The following is a 25,731-nucleotide window of genomic DNA, read 5'->3' as shown; positions in this document are numbered from 1 at the left end:
TATTGGTTGTGTTCTTGTCTATGTCCGATAAGAGGATGAGAAAAAGTACTGGAGCAAGCACTGTACCCTGGGGGACTGAGCTCTTCACGGTTGATGGGCTGGAACTTATTTTGTTGACTATTACACATTGGGTTCTGTTAGTCAGGAAATTGTAGATCCATCTGCCTATTTTTCCGGTAATTCCTTTTGAACGCATTTTATGTGCAATAACACCATGGTCACATTTATCAAAAGCTTTTGCGAAATCTGTGTAAATTACATCAGCGTTTTGTTTGTCTTCCATAGCATCTAATGCCATATCATGGTGGTCCAGCAACTGCGACAGGCAAGAGTGCCCTGTTCTGAAACCATGTTGTCCGGGGTTATGGAGATGCTGTGATTCCATGTATTTTGTTATCTTATTTCTTAACATTCTCTCAAAATTTTTTATAATGTGCGATGTTAGTGCTATCGGTCTGTAATTTTTTGCCTTTGCTTTATTTCCTCCTTTATGAAGTGGTGCTATCTCTGCTGTTTTTAGTATGTCAGGGATAACGCCAGTATCTAGGCTTTGTCTCCACAGAATGTGGAGGGCCTGCGATATTGGTTTTTTACAGTTCTTGATGAATATGGAGTTCCAAGAATCCGGGCCTGGTGCAGAGTGCATAGGCATACTGTTTATGGTTTCTTCAAAATCCAGTGGGGATAAGGTGACGTCTGATATATGATTTGATGTTGGTATCATATCCATGAAAAATTCATTTGGGTTATCAATCTTTAGTGTGTTTATTGGCTCGCTGAAAACAGAGTCGTACTGTTTCCTCAGTAACTCGCTCATTTCTTTGTTGTCATCGGTGAAAGTTCCATCTCCCTTTCGCAGGGGCCCGATACTAGATGTGGTTTTTGATCTTGATTTTGCATAGGAGAAAAAATATTTCGGATTCCTCTCTATTTCACTGATGGCCTTTTGCTCTCTTTGCCTCTCCTGGGTTTTGTATGATTCTTGTAGCTTGAGTTCAATTGTTTCTATTTCACTACCTAACCTTCTTCGCCGTTCTTGAGATAGGGTGCAACTCTCATGCTGTTCCGCGATTCGTTTTCTTCGGCTATATAGGGAACGAGGTTCCCGTTCCAATCTGCATCTCTTCCTCTTTTTTCTTAGGGGTATGCGGTTTGAACATATTTCTAGTGCTGCTGAGTTTATTTTTTCCAGGCAATGGTTGAGGTTTGCATTTTCTAGCTGTTCTTCCCAGTCTATTTCTGTGAAGTCCTGGTTTATTTGCTCCCAGTTTATCTGTAACTTTACATTGTAATCTTATCCATACGACTTACCCACTACAACATAATTAATGAAAATTTTAATGAAATTAATGAATTTTTATTATTTTTTATGAGTCTTGCTAGATATATCGACTTGGCTCGCCTACTGCAGCCACCAACTCCTGCAATTATCCACATTGCATCTTATCCATACGACTTACCCACTCCGACACACCATCTTCTCTGGTCATCCCAACCACTGATGACCTCAATATAACGCCACACATCCTCACAACCACTTCCTGCGTCCTAACGCACCGACCTTGCTACGCCAATACTTACCTTACCGACCACTACCTATGCGCCCCTGCGCCACCATATACTTCACAACATCACATTCCATACCAGGCGTCCAAACGCCACCACACTACACCATCCAGTTCCGTCCCCAACGCCCTTAACACCACACACGGCGTCCCCAACGCCCTCAACACCACACACGGCGTCCCCAACGCCATCAACACAACACACGGCGTCCCGAACGCCCTCAACACCACCCACGGCGTCACCAACGCCCTCAACCCCCACACACGGAGTCCCCAACGCCCTCAACACCACACATGGCGTCTCCAACGCCCTCAACACCACACACGGCGTCCCCAACGCCATCAACACAACACACGGCGTCCCGAACGCCCTCAACACCACCCACGGCGTCACCAACGCCCTCAACCCCCACACACGGAGTCCCCAACGCCCTCAACCCCCACACACGGAGTCCCCAACGCCATCAACACAAAACACGGCGTCACCAACGCCCTCAACACAACACACGGCGTCCCCAACGCCATCAACACAAAACACAGCGTCCCCAACGCCCTCAACACCACCCACGGCGTCACCAACGCCCTCAACCCCACACACTAGGTGAGTATAACTGACTTCGTGACAACCCATCAACATGGGTTCAGGGAGGGTAAATCTTGCCTTACAGGATTGATAGAATTCTTCGATCAGGTGACAAAGATTAAACAAGAAAGAGAAGGGTGGGCGGACTGCATTTTTTTGGACTGTCGGAAAGCCTTTGAAACAGTACCCCATAAAAGGTTGATGCATAAGCTGGAGAAACAGGCAGGAGTAACTGGTAGGGCGCTCCAGTGGATAAGGGAGTACCTAAGCAATAGGAAGCAGAGATTTACAGTGAGGGGTGAGACCTCAGACTGGCGTGAAGTCACCAGTGGAGTCCCACAGGGCTCTGTACTTGGACCTATCCTGTTTCTGATATACGTAAATGATCTCCCAGAGGGTATAGACTCATTCCTCCCAATGTTTGCTGACGACGCCAAAATTATGAGAAGGATTAAGACAGAGGAGGACAGCTTGAGGCTTCAAGAAGACCTAGACAAGCTGCAGGAATGGTCGAACAAATGGCTGTTAGAGTTTAATCCAAGCAAATGTAATGTAATGAAGATAGGGGTAGGAAGCAGGAGACCAGATACAATGTATCACTTGGGAGATGAAATACTTCAAGAGTCAGAGAGAGAGAAAGACCTGGGGGTTGATATCACGCCAGACCTGTCCCCTGAAGCTCATATCAAGAGGATAACAGCAGCAGCATATGCCAGGTTGGCTAACATAAGAACGGCCTTTAGAAACTTGTGTAAGGAATCTTTCAGAACAGTATACACCACATATGTCAGACCAATCCTGGAGTATGCGGCACCAGCATGGAGTCCATATCTAGTCAAGCATAAGACTAAAATGGAAAAGGTTCAAAGGTTTGCCACCAGACTAGTACCCGAGCTGAGAGGTATGAGCTACGAGGAGAGACTACGGGAATTAAACCTCACTTCGTTGGAAGACAGAAGAGTTAGGGGGACATGATTACCACATTCAAGATCCTCAAGGGAATCGACAGGGTTGATAAAGACAGGCTGTTTAACACAAGGGGCACACGCACTAGGGGACACAGGTGGAAACTGAGTGCCCAAATGAGCCACAGAGATATTAGAAAGAACTTTTTTAGTGTCAGAGTGGTTGACAAATGGAATGCATTAGGAAGTGATGTGGTGGAGGCTGACTCTATACACAGTTTCAAGTGTAGATATGACACCTGTTGATTGACAGTTGAGAGGCGGGACCAAAGAGCCAGAGCTCAACCCCCGCAAGCACAACTAGGTGAGTACAACTAGGTGAGTACACGGAGTCCCCAACGCCCTCAACACCACACACGGCGTCACCAACGCCCTCAACACCACACACGGCGTCCCCAACGCCCTCAACACCACATACGGCGTCCCCAACGCCCTCAACACCACACACGGCGTCCCCAACGCCCTCAACACCACACACGGCGTCCCCAACGCCATCAACACAACACACGGCGTCCCCAACGCCCTCAACACCACCCACGGCGTCACCAACGCCCTCAACACCACCCACGGCGTCACCAACGCCCTCAACACCACCCACGGCGTCACCAACGCCCTCAACACCACCCACGGCGTCACCAACGCCCTCAACACCACACACTCTCCCTTTTCTCTGGTAATCCGTTAGTTACCTGACCAACACTCGTCAGGTATAATCACTTGTGTAGTGGCCACCCGCCACACAGTACCACCTGCGTTAACATACTTCAACGCTAATGTCTACAATACACCCGGCGTTACAACAACCAGTAACGCTACACATGCTACACCTTGGCGCTACAATGCCATGTCATGCACTATACTACATCCATAATATCAACAGACAAAACATGCACATTTCACTACAGTAAATACTATGCATTACTCTGGCGTTTAATAAACCACTACACGTGCATTACACTACACAACCCGGCGTACAAAAGCCAATACACAACCATGCACTACACTTGGCGTCCAAACACCAATACACACTGCGTCGCCGCCCCACACCCCCCACCAACGGGATACGCTCCCCGTGTCCCCCAGTAACACTTTCCATAATGCTACCTGTACCTACAAAAAATCTCCATAGACCTCTCCACGGTACACTAGACGGCGAACCCCAGACGTGAAATTATGCGTCGCTCGCTATGCCATGGCGTCCATAATTCAGTGCGCCTATTTTCTGTATCTACATCTGACCACGCCGGAACTCGCACAGTACTTTAGGTAATATTTCATTATCCTTAAAATATTCGATTTACACTTTACATGAAATTTAATTAACTTTAAATTACGCAGTTTTCACGCTTAATTTCACCTTAGCAACTGTTTCTCACTATTTCCGACATACCAACGATATATCACAGCTCCATGGTGCGGCTCGCTCAACCCCACCTTGGTGCGCACATGGCCCGCACATGGCCCACGCTGGCCCACATTCACCCGCGCTAGTTTCCCTTGCCACTTTATAATCTGCACTACGAACACTGCACTTGTTTTGGATCCCGATGCTACAGTGATCCAGACTTGCCTCTTAGCCGTCTCTCGTCGCGGGAATCTGGAAAGGAAGAAATAAACCCCACATGTGCCCCACAATGGCCTAGTTCCTTTATTTAACTAACTCCTCTGACCTGGTCTCACCTGACCCTTCTTTCCTCCCTCTAGTAACCACCGTTCTCAACACAACCCGACGTCTACCATTTCCAGAACCTTCCCTCACCAACTAAACCAGTAACACACTTCCTTCATCTCTCAAAGTGTTCCAAAACCTGTTTGAGCTGCCACCAAATATGTCGTGACGCTGAACCCCGGTTCATTCCGAACACAGCGATTTCACAACACATTACACCTTGCTTCAGCAACCGTTCCCACCACCGTGTACTCCTACACACACCAGACTCTTGAGGCGTACCACTAGGTTTGTACTGGAACACAATGAGTGAACATATGGAAGGAATTTAAAGGCCGTCAGGTTTTGTTATTTAATTACAAAGTAATTAAAATTGTAATTGTAATTACAATTACAAATTAATTTTAATTTGACTCTGACAAATAATAACATATTAGCATACTCTATTAGGTAAATAAACTCCCAATACCCATAAACCACTTGACCTCCGCGGTCACTACTTGCACTCATAACTTCCGCCTAAGTTCCTAATACTGAATAATTACTACAACGCTTCACACCCGGTTAGTCTTACATTCAGTATTCACATACTGCAGACTTAACTTGGTCACTAAGATCATATCAGGCTCTCGCATAGCTGTCTGCTACACTTCGCTGCTGCCACAAACGGAGACCCCGAAGGACTTGCCAGTTCCACTCCCACAACAAGACTGCCTCCAGTCAGCCATGGCCTCAACCATTTCACCCCGCCTCTCAAGGAAGGCACAATCCGATTAACCTTATCCCTAGAAGCAGTAACCTTGTTCCTACAAGCCTGAGTCCACTTTCCAGGAATTATTAGTTTGGCTAACAGCTGCGGTCTAAATCCCTTTGACCTTTCTTGGATATGTGATCCATAGTCTGTCTACTTAACATGTACTTCCAATCGTTATTCGTTAAGTGTTGTAGTAATGATCCTCTAGCTAATAATCCCTATTAACTTGTGGATTACAACACAGCACCTATAAGGATACCAACATCTCTGAGGCAGTCAGAATATATTTTGTGATCTGCTAGCCTCGTGCGGTTACGTTTGAGATATCTCGCAGTGCGAGCTAGTCCTGTGACCTACAGGTCTGAAGGAAGTTTATCTACTAGTACCGCTTGTATTGGACTAGTGGAACATCCAAGTCTCACTAACACCTTGACTACTTGGTATTCCCGAGGTCCACTATTAGTTAAGAACCCAGAAATATTCAGTCTCACACTTTTGGCAGGTTTTAATTTCAACTGCTCGACTAATTGTTGTGTGATGAAGGTTTTCTGTGATCCTTGATCAAAGAGACCTCTAGTGTTGACTCTAGACTTCTTGTCAATTAGTTTGAGTTGAGCGGTAAGCAGAGTGGTATTATTGCCTGACTCGGTAGCAAGTACATTTATTTCTTGATGTACCTTGCAATATTGTACTGTGGTAGAATTCATAAAATCCTCCCGAGGTGTCATAGATTGTGTAGAAGTTTTTCTACATAAGGCATAATGATGTACACCTTTGTTGCATCTCCTGCATAACCGTAGATGCACTACACATATACTGGGATCATGAGAACCCATGCACTTGGTGCATCTGTGTAATTCTTGTAGCCGTTTAATCCTGGTATAAAAGTTAGGATAAACAGTGCATTTGTAGGTGACATGTTCTTGATCACAGAACAGACACCTTCTCTCTCTGGCTGAGTTTGTCCTTTTAGTAGACATATCAGATATAACGTCAGAGGGAGATACAGAATAAATACCTACACTACCACTCCTGTTTCCAGTGGATGAAGTAGTCTTAGGTTTGGATTTATTGGACTTATTCAAAGTCGATTTGGGTTTGACTGAGGTGTCAATGTTAGGTTGTTTAGACTCAGGTTTAATCTTATCATGAGTCTTCAACCTGTTAACCTTTATTCTCAGTCCCTCGAATATTTGCTCGAGAGTGAGAAACTCGGTTTTATAGTGCGAGCAGATTTCTGCTAAAATATTTCGAGGTAATTTCCTCTGTAAAAGTAACTTGATTGACCATTCTGAGGCTGGCACATCAACTTTAGTACCTAAGGCTTTCACTAGAGACTCTACTTCTAGCCTGAAGCTTTGAAGTGAGTCTGGTCGGTTACTTGGTGCATTCAGATCCAGCAACTGGTAATAAAGGTTAGCTATACTCAACTCCTTGTTGCAATAGTTCAACTTTAGTAGTTTTACAGCTTCCTCATAATTACTCTCAGTGTTATTTATGACCTTTTTAGCCTCCCCTTTGAGAAGACTAATCAGGTATGAGAATTTTGAAACTCTGTCAAGAGAAGATTTCTTATGTATATGTACTTCAAATGAAGTCCAAAATGTGTCCCAATTTTCTTCATCCAGCCTTGCAAATGTAGGTAAGTCTAAAGTAGGCAGACGAACCTCAGGTAATTGATAACTGGATTGAGACATAGTATTATTTGTATTAGACTTATATTGTTTTACTATATTGGATAGTACATCAATTTTATCTTGAGTCTCATCTTCATACTAAGAAATATCTGCTAGAATTTGATCTATTTCATCAAGATCAGTTTCAGTTGCATTCAGTAGGTTGAGATAAGACTGGCTTGTAGATCTAACTTGATCAAATTTGAGATCAGCTACTCTCACTGATGTTTCTAGTTGATAGTAATCAATGGGAGTTGCTTTAGACAAAGTATCAGACTTATTAATTAGTCTGGTTAAATGACCTTTAGGGCCAATATAGGTTCTCCTTAATTGTTCAGGAGTAGCCATGGTGGCTTTAAGTCCAAGTTTCATAGGACTTGAATAAGTATTACTAATGAAGTTTGGGTACTTGCTCATTAGTTGACAAGTAATATTGAGTATAGCCTAAATTAATCTGGCTAAATTACACTCTACCTCACTCGAGGTTAAATGTACCTACCTAACAATAAGTAGCTAAGGATTTTGAGCAGTGCTTGAATTTCACCATTAACTTTCTTCCGGCTAGCTCTTCTTTATCACCATTAGATGTAATGGTGATCATTCAGCAGCACTCAAAATGCATACACACAACTAATGAATACAAAAATAATTAATACGTATATACTCTAATCAGAGTTACTATAAGTTTGAATCCCACCCTTGATAGGGTCAGCACAAGAATGAATAATGTATGCACTACTGACTAGTCCAAGACTAGTTGTAAGAATTTCTACCTAAGAAACTACTAATTTATTTAGTCTGCATTTGTGCAAAACTCAGCACAATCACAGCCTAAATTCCTACCTAATAAAGGTTGGCATAGATTAATTTGTGGTGCAATAATGTGAATATAGTTGTGCTGTGTTTTTGGGTTTTTTAGATTTTATAGTTTATATAAATGTGCACTTGCACACACAGGTGAAAATACAATTATGTACAATTAATTTTGGCTTGCCAGCCACAGCCTTTTATGATGGTTGATTGTATTGATCAATTTGTCAACTACATGTGACCTAGACTCACCTGACAGGTGTACACCATCTCTTGCCAGGTTTTGCTTGTATGGTCTGGCTTTAAATTGAATGTAAGTGGCATCCAATCGTACTCTCTTCCTCAGCTCTTTGGTAATATTCTGGACTCACTCCCCAACGATTATTATTGCTTAGTTGGCGAGGTTCCACCGATGTGAACACTACTGAACTGCTAACAAGTTTAAATGAGGAAATTATGGTTTTAAGGTGATTAATTACCTCAGCTGGGTGTCGAGTAGGATGGATGTCATTACCACCTAAATAAATAATGGTTAGATGGTGAGGCCACTCTAACGCAGGTGTTAATGTGGAGTTATTATAGAAGTTAGGAGCTGTTGCTTCTGGTGACCTGAAGATTCTTGCCTCAGTGTGAGGTATAGGTCTGAATGTTGTGGGCAATTGACTGTGTCCCACTAGTGCTACTTTATACATGAGGTATAAGCAGCAAATAAATTGGTGTGAATAAGGCTAACCTATGTGGTACACTGCCGGTAGCCACAATTAATAAAATTGCCTCGTCAGCAATGGCGTCTCCGTCCTCCCTCAACTAGTCTCCCGCATTCACAACAGAAATTACTAATCATGGATAATTCTTTTCCTCGTAATTACTGATGTAATACGCTAATGAGAACCGGGTTGCAATTATAGGGAATTAAATAATATCATATTCTCGTTAAATGGTGTTAAACGAGAAATGGAGAGGATGTCTGTTCCCTCCATAGCATTCGTAAGTAACAGATAAAACTGCTACTAGATAATAATTTCAGTTAATAACTCTCGGTTTTGGATTATTGAGAGTTATATTATCCGTAGTTAATTATTACACGGAATACTGATAATTTTAGAGAACCACATTCAATTCTCTAACATATTGGTAATAAACGTGTCTAGATAGACATTATCTGATGCAATCTTGCTACTCGATGTAGTGAGAATTCTAGCACTAATGTGCTGATAAAGAAATATTAACATAGGTTGACACTATCGTTAGTGAAATTAATAACTACTGTAGTTAGTATATAATAATGATGTATAATAATACAATGGTAGTGTATTAGTATTGGAAATTTCTAACAGAGGAATGTGTGGTGTTGTTGGAGAAGAGTGTTGTGTTGTTGGAGAAAGGTGTGTTGGTGGTGTTGGAGGAAAGTGTGGTGGTGGTGGTGGAGGAAGATGTTGTGGTGGTGATAGAGGAAGGTTTGGAGGTGTTGAGGGAAGGTGTAGTGGTGTTAGAGGAAGGTGTTGTGGTTGGGGAAGGTGAAGAGGTGGAGGTGGAGGAAATTGAGGTGGTGGTGGTGGAGGAAGGTGTAATGGTGTTGGAGGAAGGTGAGGTGGTGTTTTGGACAAATATGTTATGGTGGTGGAGGAAGTTGTAGTGGTGTTGGAGGACGGTGTGGTGGTGTTGGAGGAATGTGTGGTTGAGTTGGAGGAAGGTGTGGTGGTGTTGGAGGAAGGTGTGGAGGTGGTGGAGGAAGGTGTAGTGGATATGGAGGAAGGTGTAATAGTGTTGGAGGAAGGGGTGGTGGTGTTGGATGAAGGTGTGTTGGTGTTGGAGGAAGGTGTTGTGGTGTTGGAGAAAGGGGTGGTGGCGTTGGATGAAGGTGTGGTGGTGTTGGAGGAAGGTGTTGTGGTGTTGGAGAAAGGTGCGGTGGTGTTGGAGGAAGGTGTGGTGGTGGTGGTGGTGGAGGAAGATGTGGTGGTGGTGGAGGAAAGTGTGGTGGAGAAGAAGGAATGTGCTGGTGTTGGAGGAAGGTGTGGTGGTGGTGGAGGAATGTGAGGTGTTGTTGGAGAAAAGTGGTGTGCTGGGGAGGAAGGTATGTTGGTGGTGTTGGAGGAAAGTGTGGTGATGGTGGTGGAGGAAGATGTGTTGGTGGTGATGGAGGAAGGTGTGGCGGTGTTGGAGGAAGGTGTAGTGGTGTTAGAGGAAGGTGTGGTGGTGGAGGAAGGTGAGGTGGTAGTGGTGGTCGAAGGTGTGATAGTGGAGGGGGAAGGTAAGATGGTGGTAGTGGAGGAAGGTGTGATGGTTGTGGAGGAAGGTGTAAGGGTGCTGGAGGAAGGTGAGGTGGTATTGGAGGAATGTGTGATGGAGATGGAGGAAGGTATGGTGGTGTTGGTGGAAGGTGTGGTGGTGGTGGAGGAAGGTGTAGTGGTGTTGAAGGAAGGTGTAATAGTGTCGGAGGAAGGTGTGGTGGTGGTGGAGGAAAGGATGGTGGTGTTGGAGGAAGGTGTGGTTGTGTTCGAGAAAGGTGTGATGGTGGTAGAGTAAGGTGTAGTGGTGTTGGAGGAAGGTGCGGTGGTGGTAGAGGAAGGTGAGGTGGTGGTGTTGAAGGAAGGTGTGGTGGTGTTGGAGAAAGGTATGGTGGTGTTGGAGGAGGGTGTGGTAATTTTGGAGGAAGGTGTGGTGGTGGAAGAGGAAGGTGGTGGTGTTGGAGGAAGGTGTGGTGGTGGTGAAGGTGTTGTGGTGTTGTAAGAAGGTGCATTGGTGGTGGAGGAAGGTGTGGTGGTGTTGGAGGAAAGTGTAATGGTGTTGGAGGATGGTGTAGTGGTGTAGCAGGAAGGTGGGTTGGTGTTGGAGGAAGGTGTGGTGGTGGGGGAGGACGGTGTGGTGATGGTCGAGGAAGGTGTGGTGGTCGTGGAGGAAGGTGTGGTGGTGTTGGATGAAAGTGTAATGGTGTTGGAGGATGGTGTAGTAGTGTAGCAGGAAGGTGGGTTGGTGTTCGAGGAAGGTGTTGTTGTGTTGTAGGAAGGTGTGGTGGTGGTGGTGGAGGAAGGTGTGGTGGTATTGGCGGAAGGAGTGGTGGTGGTGGAGGAAGGTGTGTTGGTGGTGTGGGAGGAAGAAATGGTGGAGGAATGTGTGGTGTTGTTGGAGAAAAGTGTTGTGGTGTTGGAGAAAATTGTGTTTGTGGTGTTGGAGGAAAGTGTGGTGGTTGTGGAGGAAAATGTGGTGGTGGTGATGGAGGAAGGTTTGGAGGTGTTGGAGGAAGGTGTAGTGGTGTTAGAGGAAGGTGTTTTGGTTGAGGAAGGTGAGGTGGTGGTGGTGGTGGAGGAAGGTGTGATGGTTGTGGACGAAGATGTTATGGTGGTGGAGGAAGGTGTAGTGGTGTTGGAGGACGGGGTGGTGGTGTTGGAGGAATGTGTGGTGGAGTTGGAGGAAGGTGTAGTGGTGTTGGAGGACGGGGTGGTGGTGTTGGAGGAATGTGTGGTGGTGTTGGAGGAATGTGTGGTGGAGTTGGAGGAAGGTGTAGTGGTGTTGGAGGACGGGGTGGTGGTGTTGGAGGAATGTGTGGTGGAGTTGGAGGAAGGTGTACCTCCACCACATTCCAATAGACAGGGGGCCTCGTAGCCTGGTGGATAGCGCGCAGGACTCGTAATTCTGTGGCGCGGGTTCGATTCCCGCACGAGGCAGAAACAAATGAGCAAAGTTTTTTTTTTTTTTTTTTTTTTTTTTTTTTTTTTTTTTTTTTTGAGATATGAGTTGTTACATTCTTGTACAGCCACTAGTACGCGTAGCGTTTCGGGCAGGTCCCTGGAATACGATCCCCTGCCGCGAAGAATCGTTTTTTCATCCAAGTACACATTTTACTGTTGCGTTAAACAGAGGCTACAGTTAAGGAATTGCGCCCAGTAAATCCTCCCCGGCCAGGATACGAACCCATGACATAGCGCTCGCGGAACGCCAGGCAAGTGTCTTACCACTACACCACGGAGACAACACGGAGTTTCTTTCACCCTAAATGCACCTGTTACCTAGCAGTAAATAGGTACCTGGGATTTAGTCAGCTGTCACGGGCTGCTTTCTGGGGGTGGAGGCCTGGTCGAGGACCGGGCCGCGGGGACACTAAAAAGCCCCGAAATCATCTCAAGATAACCTCAAGATAGGTGTGGTGGTGTTGGAGGAAGGTGTAAGTGTTGGAGGAAGGTGTGGTGGTGGTTAAGAAAGGGGTGGTGGTGATGGATGAAGGTGTGGTGGTGTTGGAGGAAGGTGTTGTGGTGTTGGAGAAAAGTATGGTGGTGTTGGAGGAAGGTGTGGTGGTGGTGGAGGAAGATGAGGTGGTGGTGGAGGAAGGTGTAGTGGTGTTCGAGGAAGGTATGGTGGTGGAGGAAGGTATGGTGGTGTTTGGAGGAAGGTGTTATGTGTTGCAGGAAGGTTTGGTGGTGTTGGATGAAGGTGTGGTAGTTTTGGAGGAAGGTGTTGTGGTGTTGGAGAAAGGGGTGGTGGTGTTGAATGAAGGTGTGGTGGTGTTTTAGGAAGGTGTTGTGGTGTTGGAGAAAGGTATGGTGGTGTTGGAGGAAGGTGTGGTGGAGTTGGAGGAAGGTGTGGTGGTGTTGGAGGAAGGTGTAATAGTGTTGGAGGAAGGTGTGGTGGTGGTGGTGGAGGAAGGTGTGGTGGTGTTTGGAGGAAGGTGTTATGGTATTAGAGGAAGGTTTGGTGGCTTGGAGGAAGGTGTGGTGGTTTTGGAGGAAGTTGTGGTGGTGGACGAGGAAGGTGGTGGTGTTAGAAGAAGGTGTGGTGGTGGTGGACGAGGAAGGTGGTGCTGTTCGAGGAAGGTGTTGTGGTGGTGGTGGAAGGTGTGGGGGTGTTGTGGTGGTGGTGGATGGTGTAGAGGGGTAGCAGGAAGGTGGGGTTGTGTTGGAGGAAGGTGTTGTGGTGGTGGAGGAAGGTGTGGTGATGGTAGAGGAAGGTGTGGTGGTGGTGGTGGAGGAAGGTGTGGTGATGGTAGAGGAAGGTGTGGTGGTGGTATTGGAGGAAGGAGTGTTGGTGGTGGAGGAAGGAATAGTGGTGTTGGAGATAGGTGTTGTGGTGGTGGAGGAAGGTGTGCTGATATGTTGGAGGAAAGAGTGGTGGTGGTGGAGGAATATGTGGTGTTGTTGGAGAAAAATGGTGTGGTGGTGGAGGAAGGTGTGTTGGTGGTGTTGGAAGAAAGTGTGGTGGTGGTGGTGGAGGAAGATGTGGTGGTGGTGATGGAGGAAGGTGTGACGGTGTTGGAGGAAGGTGTAGTGATGTTAGAGGAAGGTATGGTGGTGGAGGAAGGTGAGGTGGTGGTGGTGCAGGAAGGTGTGATAGTGGTGGAGGAAGGTGTGATAGTGGTGGAGGAAGGTGAGGTGGAGGTGGTGGAGGAAGGTATGATAGTGGAGGGGGAAGGTGAGGTGGTGGTGGTGGAAGGTGTGATGATTGTGGAGGAAGGTGTAATGGTGTTGGAGGAAGGTGAGGTGGTGTTGGAGGAATGTGTGGTGGAGTTGGAGGAAGGTATGGTGGTGTTGATGGAAGGTGTGGTGGTGGTGGAAGAAGGTGTGGTGGTGTTTGGAGGAAGGTGTTAAGGTGTTAGAGGAAGGTTTGGTGGTGTTGGAGGAAGGTGTGGTGGTTTTGGAGGAAGGTGTGGTGGTGGAAGAGGAAGGTGGTGGTGTTGGAGGAAGGTGTAGTGGTGGTGGAGGAAGGTGTGGTGGTGTTCGAGGAAGGTGTAGTGGTAATGGAGGAAGGTGTAGTGGTGTTGGAGGATGGTGTAGTAGTGTAGCAGGAAGGTGGGGGTGGTGGTTGAGTGTGGGGGAAAACCTGACTCTAATAACTAATAATTAAATATATACTTCGATAGCTATGAAGGACCACCACTTTTTGGGAAAAAGTGGAAAACAAAATAAAACAATGGAAAAACTGATCCCAAGAACTAGTGTCCTATGGATCTTAGTGAAACTGTATTTCTGATATAAATGGAGTCAAATTAACTTACACAAAATTGGGGGGTTACATGCTAAAAGATTAATACATCCCTAGCATTATTCTGGTGCTGGTTCTTCACCAGAGTAAATAAAATATGAAAGTAAATAAGGTTGATTATATAATATTAATTGGAGGTAAATGCTCCTCAATATACTACTGAAATGTTGAACAGTATCAGTAAATCAGTGAGTTAGTATAATTGATATCTTTTAGAAATCACTACTGTAATTACAGAGTTATTGCTACAGATAAAAAAGGGACAGCTTAACTGTAAATCTAGTGAGGTGTAATCAGTTGCTACGCTCCACCGACGACGTGTTGCATAGGGTAAATTGTTGCACGGAACGGTGGGAAGCCTAGCACCTCGATTAACATCGCCTTGGTACTGAAAGGCAATTACATTGTAGAAATCTTCTACATAATAAGTAACTACAAATAAATCCTACATCATGAGGATAACTGTAGGAAATTTCAGCCAATATCTGTGCAATTTATATTCAAGCACTGTAATTTCTTCTATAGAGAAATAATAATAATCATCTATTCAGATTGTAAAATTACTAAAGACATGTACGGGATTTATTTGTTTGTTCTACGGCCTAACGACAACTAGCCTAAATGTTAATTGTGGCCACATAATAACAAAAAGATAAATCTAGCTGCCGAGCCGCGTGTCCGTTGATGTGGAGACTTGAGCAATTCTTCATCCTCCAGCTGCTGCTTGAAAGGCGTTGACTTTGGAATTGCTCAAATGCTAGTCGGGGACACGGCTATTGTACCAGATAACGTGGCACCGCTCTACTGGTCGTGGGAGCGAAATAAATGGGATCAAAACGTAGCTCTGCAAAACGCTGTCAATGGCGTCCACGTCGTGCTCTCTCGTTCTCTCGTGTCTAGTGATGCTCTCCCGTCTTCCCCCTCTTCCTTATTGCGCATGCGCGGCTCTTGATAGACATCTCGAGCGTAAATGGATATGTATATATCGCAATTGACTAAGAAAGGAAGAGGTAATGACTACTATTAATGTCACATTAAATTCTTCCGTGGTAAAATAGAATTTCTCCTAACATAAATTGGCTTATTAAAGTTGTGCAGCCAATCGAGAAAATTTAAAGTAAAATCATTTACATCAAAGTAATTTCCTCATGAATGTTTGATATCAACTAAATAAGGGAGTTCCAGTAAGTAGTAGTATACTACAAAATTAAACTTATTAGTAAGTAACTATTTTTAGTAAAGGAAATGATAAACTGGATTCTTTTTATAAATCCAACTAAATGTGGAGAGAATTCATGTTACTGCCTGTCGTTCCTCACGTCGTCACTCTGACTAGGAAGAATCTGGCAATATGTCTAAATAAATCATAATAATGATCAAATCTACAAGTTAGTGATTTTAGTAACTACTTGTGGTTAATACAATGGTTGCAAAAAATACAAAGATGTATAAAACTGTTGGTTCTTTCCAACATAACTCCGGGGAGAGAAAACTCAGGTTGTAGTTCAGGTATTAGTACTAACGTACACCTGTTTCTCTATCCTGAAGTTATATTCATGGGTTAGTAGGTTAGTACGCACCTAACGAATGTCCCGAATCTGTGGTAGATGACTCTAAGTCAACATAGGAACGTAAATAAACATTGAAAATTATTAAATAATTCCTTTGTAAGAGACAGAAGGATATTAACAAAAAATAAATTATGAATAATTGGTTCATTTAAAATTAAGGAGACCTCACCAATACAGTGAGGCTACTGTCCAGGGTCACTGTTACTGCCCTCTCGGGTCGCAACCGGGTTCTTTCTCTGATGTTGTTAGAGGTAGGGTATCCGGCCCCAAGCTAGTAGTGGCTTTCAAGGGATGTGATCCGTAACGCAAGAAAAATAAAAGGGGAAGGGAAATAAAGTCAAAAACTTAATAATATAATTAACACCGTCACCATAAATAATATAAAGATTATCACAAGGGGGAGAAATAAACACTATAATGTACAACGTTGTCTTCTTCGGAAGACTCTGGACGTTCACGGTGCTCACGATGCTAAGCTCTTGGTGCTCTTGTGGCCTCACTATGAATCCTTCGATCCTCTTGAGTCTACCCTGGCCACAGGCCAGCCAAATCACAGTTCCACTGGGGGCACCGTCGTGGAGGCCATCAACCACAAGTCCAGCCGGTAGCTAGCAGGTTCCAATCAGCGACGCTGGTTAGGCCACTCCACGATCGATACTAAGGTCGCGAACCCTAGTCAGGAGCCTCGTGTGATCCCACAGACCACTCTCCTTGCCCCAACACCCCAGTGGTTAAGTGTCTCCACCAGTCAGTCCCGGGTATGACAATCCTTCAACTGCCACTTCACAGGCAGGCTAACACCACAGTGTCTCCAAGTGTTTGCTGCTGCAGCAAACACTTGGAGACGAGACGACTGCCTTGGGTAGACTGATCCAACTTCCATTACAGCAGTCCCAGGTCGACTCTGTAATCAGACACGTCATCAGTAACAGGGACACACTAGGACACCTTGCTTAGACACAAACGCCCGACGTATCCACTCCATAGATGGCGTTGCTGTCTAAGCTCCACCTCACCAGGGGTCAGCGGCGGCTGTTTTATGAGCTGATCAGGACGGGAAACTAGCCCTTGTGGCTGGTATTTCCTGTCCTCACTTGATGGCGCCGTCCATTTGGAGGGGGTTTCGGGAGCTGACCCACAGATGGCGTGGTCGTCACTCCTCCGTGCTCGGACGCTGGGCTCGGGTCCGTAACAGTCACTATGACTCGTAACTAATTACTGGACATCAACTAATCACTGCATCAGCGTGGTCACCTCAAGTTTAAATGATAAGTTATCAACTCTTGAATAGAATCAAAATATTGTTTAAGTTTCTGTTTGCAGTTCTGAGCAGCGACTCTTGATGGTCTTGTGCTCGGTTGAGTAGAATCATTGTTGTCTGAAACTTGGGTTACAGGTATATCTGTAGAACACTCGTGTTCTGCTAACTCTTTTGGTACTAATTTTTCTAGTGTTTTCAAGGTAGTAGTGCCTCGACACTGAACTTTAACAATTCGTAGAATACCATGGCGGTCAAGATGGATGTCAACAATTTTACCTATAGGCCAACCTGACCTGGGTCCATCACTGTCTACTAGGACAAGATCACCTGGTTTAAGTTGAACTTTATTGTATGGGCTTGCAGCTCCATAATGATATTCTCTTAAAGCAGTTAAATATTCACGTGTCCAGACCTCATTCCATTTCTCTATTACTCTTGAAAGGTGTCTATAACTCTCCACCAAGTCGCTTGCTTTGACACATACAGGGTCAGCTGGATCCTCGTCTCCTAGAGATATTAGAGGGCTCAGAAGACCACCATGAATCAAATGAGAGGGGCTTAGGGGTTCTCTTTGGGAGAAATCTTCTGTTAAGTAGGTTAGAGGTCTGTTGTTGACTTGTGCTTCAATTTCCACGACAAGGGTCTGTAACTCGGTGAGATTAATTTTCTGCCCGTGTAAGTTTTTTTTAGGCATTTCTTAACAGTTCCCACCATTCTTTCGTAAAAACCGCCGTGCCATGGTGCTCTTGGAGGAATAAATTTCCAATAGCATTGTCTCTGTTTGAGCACAGAGTGTACTTCTGGATGCCTATTTCTTGTAAGCAAGCTTCTCCTGCCACGAAGTTAGATCCATTATCTGAGATCATTAATTTTGGGCAAGATCTTCGTGCAGCAAATCTGCGAAAGGCTTGCAGAAAGGCTTCTGAACTCATGTCAGAAGTGACTTCTAAATGTACTCCGCGTGTGGTAGCACACGTGAAAAGGCAAATGTAGGCTTTCACTGGAATCTTGTCCAGCGTGCCTGTTAAAATTAGTGCTCCTGTATAGTCGACACCTGTGGTTTCAAAGGGACGAAGGTGAACGACTCGCTCCTTAGGTAGGGGCGGTGGACCTGGATAAGGACATACTCGAGCATCATATCTCTTGCAGATTACACAAGACTTTATTAAAGATTTGACAGTTTGGCGACATTAGAGAAGCCGAAAACGTTGTCTGATTTCAGTAAGAGTATCTAATACTCCACCATGCAATGTATTATGCTCATGGTAATGTAAAACTATGAGTTTAGTAATGATGTGGTGAAGTGGAAGAAGTATAGGATTCTTCGTATCAAAATTTATTTCTGCGTGAAGCAGACTTCACGCAGTCTGATTGTTGTGTATTAACTAGATAGGCTATTGAGCCATACGCTTTGCCTGAAGCATCGCAGAATACATGTAAATTTGTGGGTAAATTTAGTCCTAAGGTATTTCGGGGAAACTGTAGAATACTAAGTTTGTTGTAATCAGGAATCAACTGCTGCCATTTTTCTTGGAGATCCTCCAGCAACGTTTCATCCTACCTCAAATTCCTTTGCCAGCACTCCTGCATAAGGAGTTTACCCTTAATTAGAATAGGACTGAGTAGGCCTAAAGGGTCAAATGGCTTGCTGACATGGGAGAGTAGTTTTCTCATGGATAGAGGTGAATGATTGAAATCCACTGACTTGATATTCAATTTGTCTGTGGAAGTATTCCACTTCATACTTAAGACTTTCAATTTGTGAGGTACCTTATAATCAGGGAATTCTTCCTCGATTATTTGGTTGAGTTGTTTATTACTGGAGGCCCACGACTGTAGGGGCGTGTTAGCTCCCAACAGTTCACGATTAGCCTCATGGTAGATTTCCACTAGTTTATTCTCATCATTAGTGGTTCCTTGAAAATTGTCAACGTATAAATTGTTGCTAATCTCAGTCTTGTAGGGGCTATTAGACTTCTTAAGATGTGTATCCAGAGTAGCCTGGAGTAAGAATGGTGAAGATGTCGCTCCAAACAGTACTGAGGCAAATCTATAAGTAATGATTTTGCTGTTAGGATCCTGTGGATCTTTCACCCAGAGAAATTTAGTAAAATCACAATCCGTCTCTTGTAAGCCTACTCTTAAAAAGGCCTTACTAATGTCGGCCATATAGGCAAAAACACCAGAGCGAAATCATAATAAGACATCTTGTAAATCTTTGGGTTAGGCTAGGTCCAGTTTGTAAACAATCATTTAGTGACACGCTGTCTGTCTTTAATTTGGCACTACAATTAAATACAATGCTGATTGGTGTTGTAACTGAATCTTTCAGGACAGCATGATGTGGCAAATAATGGCCTGTCTTATGGTTGTCTTCTTCAACAACTTCTATAAATTTGTTAGCAAGTTGTTGCTGTATTAAAGCATGATACAGTTGCAATTTATCTGGTTGCTTCCGTAGCCTAGCTAATTGAGAATTTAATTGGATTGAGGCCATGAAATAATTTACTGGAAGCTGTGGGTGGTTCAAAGGTTCATTCCACGGGAGTCTCACCCAATATTGATTATCTTGGAAAATCACAGTATCAAGATATTGTTGATACGTCCATGTGTCATCTGGACTGGGTTGATCAGGGACTATGCCTAAAGTGTCCAAATCCCATAATTTGTGAACAGGGGGATTGGACTCATCATCCTCAGTTTCGTTTCTGTCATGTAGTGGTGACTGCTCTAGGCCTAGTCATGCCACTATTGAATTAGTTGGTTGATTACTAGTAGATTTAGAATGTTGTTGGATCAACACCGGTCCTGTGAGTAGTTTACCCCCAGCTGACAGTAACAAGTTTGCACCTCGTTGCCTGGTGCATCCAGTAATAAATCTATAATAAAAGTCAGCTCAAATAAGAATACCTACATCGTTGAGGCAGTCTGTATTTATTTTATGATCCGCTAGCCTAATACCGCTGCGTTTAAGAAATTTGACTGTTTGAGCAAAACCTGTAACATGTAAATCTGAGGGGATCTAGTCAACGACTATGGCTTGTATTGGGCTGGTGCAGCCTCCTAAACGTACGAAGACTTTAACAACCTGGCAGTCACGAGGTCCACTATTGGTTAGGAATCCAGAGATATTCAAATTCACTCGAGCAATAGGCTTCAGTTTCAACTGATCAACTAGCTGTTGAGAAAGAAAGGTTTTCTGCGAACCTTGGTCAAAGAGACCACGAGTGGAAATTTTAGATCCCTTGGTAATTAATTTTAATTGAGCTGTTGGTAACGTAGTTGTGTTATTCGACTCTGTTGCAAGTACACCTATGTCTTGATGCACCTTGCAATACTGTACAGAAGTAAATTTTGTAGTTTTCTTATGAGGATTGGTTGATCTTGATTGATCACTACCACACAAGGAGTAATGGTGTCTACCTTTGTGGCACTTGTTGCACATACGTAAGGAGACAGTACAGCTATTGGGGTCATGAGGACCCGTGCACCTTGTGCATCTGTGTAATTGTTGCAAACGATGAATTCGAGTGTTATGGTCTGGATAAGTGCTACACTTATAAGTAAGATGATCATTATTGTAGAACAAACACCTTTTCACTGTAGGAGAAGTCGTAGGAGTGATGCTCACTACAGAGTTGATAGGGTTCACTGTGTATGTACTTACATTTCCAGATTTCCATTTCAGAGATGATTTATTGAAATCTGGTTTTACTACAGTAGTTGCAGTACGTTGGGGTTTATGATGAGAGTTAGTAGAGAAGTTTGAAACACTCTTCCCATCTTGGTTGGCTCTTTGTCTTTCGACTAGGGTATGTAAACCTTCTGTAACTTCATTCATGGTCAGAGAGGTTTTATTGTGCATTGTACACAATTTATCTAAAGTTTCTCTTGGTAATTTGCGCCTTAAAACTACCTTTGTCATCCAGTCTGAATGAAGCAGTCTGAATTTGAACTTTACGGCTTAAGGCCTTGAGTAAAGATTCTAGCTCTAGTCTGAAAGTTTGGAGAGAATCTGTAGAATTATTAGCAGACGGTAAATCCAGCAATTTTTGGACTAAGATAGTAATAGTCCTTTCCTTGTTATCGTAGTTACTCTTAAGCAATTGAACAGCTAGGTCGTAACCATCACTGGTCAGTGTTATGTTAGAGATTACCTTCAAGGCTTCATTTCGTAACAAGCCTTGTAAATAAGTGAACTTGGTTGTTTGAGGGATGTTAGTTTTAGAGTCTACTGCATCCACAAATTTACTCCAGAAATCATCCCAACTCTCATTCTCGTTACCAGAGAATGTGGGTATATTGATCTGAGGTAATTTGACATCAGGATCTGGATGTGCAGTAGAGGCTGTTGTTAATTTGTTTTTAGCAATTTGCTTTTTAAAGGGTAGAAGTTTAACCTGAACATCATCTTCGTACTGGGCTAAATTATTGACAATGTCCTCAAGTTCAGTTTCACCTATTGAGGCTTGGTAAAGTTCTGTCAAGTACAGATTCATATGTTGTTTAATATGCTCGAATTTACCTTCAGCAACTTGACGTAACTCCTCTAATTCAATGTAGTCAACAGGTAACTGTTGTGACAGATTTTGACACTTAGTAATCTGTCGGGTCAAATGACCTTTCAGACCGATAAGGGTCTTTTTCATTTTGTCAGCCGGTTCCATCTTGCTGGGTAAGGGCTGGTCTGATAGTAAATAGTTGTTACTGATGTAACTGGGATATTGGCTCATTCACTGGAGTTCAATATCAATATAATAGCCTAATGTATTTGAATAGACTATACTACCTCGTTTAGAGGTTAATTTACCTACCTAACAATGGATAGCTAATATTTTGAGTAGTACTCGAATGCCACTATTGGATTTTCGTCTGGCTAGCTCATCAATTATCACCATTCGAGCCAACAGTGAACATTCAGCAGTACTCAAAAAAATAATACACGAATAATATGTTAAAATCACAAAAAGGGTTTTGATGATCCCACCCTAGATCAGGGTCAGCACAATCTAAATAATATGTATGTACACCAGTAGTGTCTAGTACAGTACTCGTTAAATAATTCCTACCTAGGAATGACTAATGGTTTAGGCTGCATTTGTATAAACATTAGTATAATTACAGTCTAAATATCCTACCTCATCAAAGGTTGGCATATATGCAATGGTGCAGTAATGCAGATATATGGTGCTATGTTTTGGGTATTTTTTGTTTTGATATATGTGTTTGTGCATAGAAATACAAGTGAAAATTTATAAATATATAACACTAAGGCTACTTCATGCATAAACTATTAATAGAAATGTTGATAATAATTAATGAGTTTTAGGCTGTAATATGGGCAGTCTGCTGACAGCCGTAAATAATGAAATATACTGGTAAATAGCCTAATAATGTTAACGCACTAGTTGGTGTTAGTAAATAAGCAATTATATGGTGTAGGATAGCTTAATTCTCAGCTATCTAGGTTCGAAGAACCAAAATTTTGTGGGGTATAACCTGACTCCAATAACTAATAATTAAATATATACTTCGATAGCTATGAAGGACCACCACTTTTTGGAAAAAAGTGGAAAACAAAATAAAACAATGGAAAAACTGATCCCAAGAACTAGTGTCCTATGGATCTTAGTGAAACTGTATTTCTGATATAAATGGAGTCAAATTAACTTACACAAAATTGGGGGGTTACATGCTAAAAGATTAATACATCCCTAGCATTATTCTGGTGCTGGTTCTTCACCAGAGTAAATAAAATATGAAAGTAAATAAGGTTGATTATATAATATTAATTGGAGGTAAATGCTCCTCAATATACTACTGAAATGTTGAACAGTATCAGTAAATCAGTGAGTTAGTATAATTGATATCTTTTAGAAATCACTACTGTAATTACAGTTATTGCTACAGATAAAACAGGGACAGCTTAACTGTAAATCTAGTGAGGTGTAATCAGTTGCTACGCTCCACCGACGACGTGTTGCATAGGGTAAATTGTTGCACGGAACGGTGGGAATCCTAGCACCTCGATTAACATCGCCTTGGTACTGAAAGGCAATTACATTGTAGAAATCTTCTACATAATAAGTAACTACAAATAAATCATGAGGATAACTGTAGGAAATTTCAGCCAATATCTGTGCAATTTATATTCAAACACTAAATTTCTTCTATAGAGAAATAATAAATATAATCATCTATTCAGATTGTAAAATTACTAAAGACACATACGGGATTTATTTGTTTGTTCTACGGCCTAACGACAACTAGCCTAAATGTTAATTGTGGCAACATAATAACAAAAAGGTAAACCTAGCTGCCGAGCCGCGTGTCCGTTGATGTGGAGACTTGAGCAATTTTTTGTCTTCCAGCTGCTGCTTGAAAGGCGTTGACTTTGGAATTGCTCATACGCTAGTCGGGGACACGGCTACTGTGCCAGATAACGTGGCACCGCTCTACTGGTCGTAGAGCGAAATAAATGGGATCAAAACGTAGCTCTGCAACACGCTGTCAATGGCGTCCACGTCGTGCTCTCTCGTTCTCTCGTGTCTAGTGATGCTCTCCCGTCTTCCCCCTCTTCCTTATTGCGCATGCGCGGCTCTTGATAGACATCTCGAGCGTAAATGGATATGTTTTATCGCAATTGACTAAGAAAGGAAGAGGTAATGACGAGTATTAATATCACATTAAATTCTTCCGTGGTAAAATAGAATTTCTCGTAACAGATTGGCTTATTAAAGTTGTGCAGCCAATCGAGAAAATTTAAAGTAAAATCATTGACATCAAAGTAATTTCCTCATGAATGTTTGATATCAACTAAATAAGGGAGTTCCAGTAAGTAGTAGAAATTAAACTTATTAGTAAGTAACTATTTTTATTAAAGGAAATGATAAACTGAATTCGTGTTATAAATCCAACTAAATGTGGAGAGAATTCATGTTACTGCCTGTCGTTCCTCACGTCGTCACTCTGACTAGGAAGAATCTGGCAATATGTCTCAATAAATCATAATAATGATCAAATCTACAAGTTAGTGATTTTAGTAACTACTTGTGGTTAATACAATGGTTGCAAAAAATACAAAGATGTATAAAACTGTTGGTTATTTCCAATATGGAGGAAGGTGTTGTGGTGGTGGAAGAAAGTGTGGTGGTGGTGGAAGAAAGTGTGGTGGTGGAGGAAAGTGTGGTGGAGGAAGGTGTGGTGGTACTGGAGGAAGGAGTGTTGGTGGTGGAGGAAGGTATAGTGGTGTTGGAGAAAGGTGTTGTGGTGATGGAGGAAAGTGTGGTGGTGGTAGAGGAAGATGTGGTGGTGGTGATGGAGGAAGGTTTGGAGGTGTTGGAGGAAGGTGTTGTGGTGTTAGAGGAAGGTGAGGTGGTGGTGGTGGAGGAAGAAGGTGTGATAGTGGTGGAGGAAGGTGTAGTGGTGTTGGATGAAGGTGTTGTAGTGTTGGAGGAAGGTGCTGTCGTGTTGGAGAAAGGGGTGTTGGCGTTGGATGAAGGTGTGGTAGTGTTGGAGGAAGTTCTTGTAGTGTTGGAGAAAGGTGTGGTGGTGTTGGAGGAAGGTGTAGTGGAGTTGTAGGAAGGTGTGATGGTGTTGGAGGAAGGTGTGGTGGTGGTGGAGGAAGGTGTAGTGGTGTTGGAGGAAGGTGGAATAGTGTTGGAGGAAGGTGTGGTGGTGGTGGAAGAAGGGGTGGTGGTGTTGGATGAAGGTGTGGTGGTGTTGCAGGAAGGTGTTGTGGTGTTGGAGAAAGGTGCGGTTGTGTTGGAGGAAGGTGTGGTGGAGGAAGATGTGTTGGTGGTGATGGAGGAAGGTGTGGCGGTGTTGGAGGAAGGTGTAGTGCTGTTAGAAGAGGGTGTGGTGGTGGAGGAAGGTGTGATAGTGGTGGAGGAAGGTGAGGTGGTGGTGGTGGAGGAAGGTATGATAGTGGTGGAGGAAGGTGAGGTGGTAGTGGTGGATGAAGGTGTGATGGTTGTGGAGGAAGGTGTAAGGGTGTTGGAGGAAGGTGTGGTGGTACTGGAAGAAGATGTGGTGGTGGAGGAAGGTGTGTTGTTGTTAATGGAAGGTGTGGTGGTGTTGTTGGAAGGTGTGGTGGTGTTGTTGGAAGGTGTGGTGGTGTTGAAAGAAGTATGGTGGTGTTGAAGGAAGGTGAGGTGTTGTTGGAGGAAGGTGTGGTGGTGTTGGAGGAAAGTGTTATGGTTGAGGGTGATGTGGTGGTGTTGGAGGAAAGTGGATTGTGTTGTAGGAAGGTTTTGTGGTGTTGTAGGAAGGTGTGGTGGATGAAGGTTAGGTGGTGTTGGAGGAAGGTGTGGTGTTGATGAAGGAAGGTGTGGTGGTGTTCGAGGAAGGTGTGATGGTGTTGGAGGAAGGTGTGGTGTTGTAGGAAGGTGTGGTGGTGTTGGAGGAAGGTGTGGTGGTGTTTGAGGAAAGCATGGTGTTGGAGAAAGGCGTGGTGTTGGAGGAAGGTGTTGTTGTGTTGAAGGAAGGAGTTGTGGTGTTGTAGGAAGGTGTGGTGGTTTTGTAGGAAGGTGTGGTGGTGGTGGGAGAAAATGTGATGATGTTGGAAGAAGGTGTGGTGTTGTAGGAAGGTGTGGTGTTGGAGAATGGTGTGGTGGTGTTGGAGAAAGGTGTGGTGGTGTTGGATAAAGGTGTGGTGGCGTTGGAGAAAGTTGGTGTTGTATGAAGGTGTGGAAGAGTTGGAGAAAGGTGTGGTGATGTTGGAATAAAGTGTGGTGGTGTTGGAAGAAGGTGTGGTGTTGTAGGAAGGTGTGGTGGTGTTGGAGGAAGATATAGTAGTATTGGAGGAAGGTATGGTGGTACTGGAGGAAGGTGTGGTGGTGTTGTAAGAAGGTGTGGTGGTGTTGGAGGAATGTGTGGTGGTGATGTTATAGAAAGGTGTGGTGG

The 25,731-nt window shown here is 43.7% G+C and overlaps 3 protein-coding genes across 3 annotated transcripts; 1 reads left to right on the top strand and 2 right to left on the bottom strand.

Annotated features, from left to right (window-relative positions):
* The first annotated feature begins 13,106 nt into the window (after positions 1-13,106).
* Positions 13,107-13,601, top strand: LOC138372305 (uncharacterized). Its single transcript, XM_069337588.1, has one exon. The coding sequence runs from the start codon at positions 13,107-13,109 to the stop codon at positions 13,599-13,601; it is 495 nt and encodes a 164-aa protein (XP_069193689.1).
* A 3,215-nt stretch (positions 13,602-16,816) lies between these two features.
* Positions 16,817-17,521, bottom strand: LOC138372304 (uncharacterized). The gene has a single exon (XM_069337587.1). It carries the CDS (start codon positions 17,519-17,521, stop codon positions 16,817-16,819), a length of 705 nt encoding a protein of 234 aa, XP_069193688.1.
* Positions 17,522-18,384: 863 nt separating this feature from the next.
* On the bottom strand, positions 18,385-18,996 carry LOC138372303 (uncharacterized). The gene has a single exon (XM_069337586.1). The coding sequence runs from the start codon at positions 18,994-18,996 to the stop codon at positions 18,385-18,387; it is 612 nt and encodes a 203-aa protein (XP_069193687.1).
* Between the last annotated feature and the right edge of the window lie 6,735 nt (positions 18,997-25,731).

The sequence above is a fragment of the Procambarus clarkii genome, chromosome 38, assembly GCF_040958095.1.
Source record: "Procambarus clarkii isolate CNS0578487 chromosome 38, FALCON_Pclarkii_2.0, whole genome shotgun sequence".
NCBI lineage: Eukaryota > Metazoa > Arthropoda > Malacostraca > Decapoda > Cambaridae > Procambarus > Procambarus clarkii.
The sequence above is the reverse complement of the archived record's forward strand: the minus strand, read 5'-3'. Positions and strand labels throughout refer to the sequence as shown.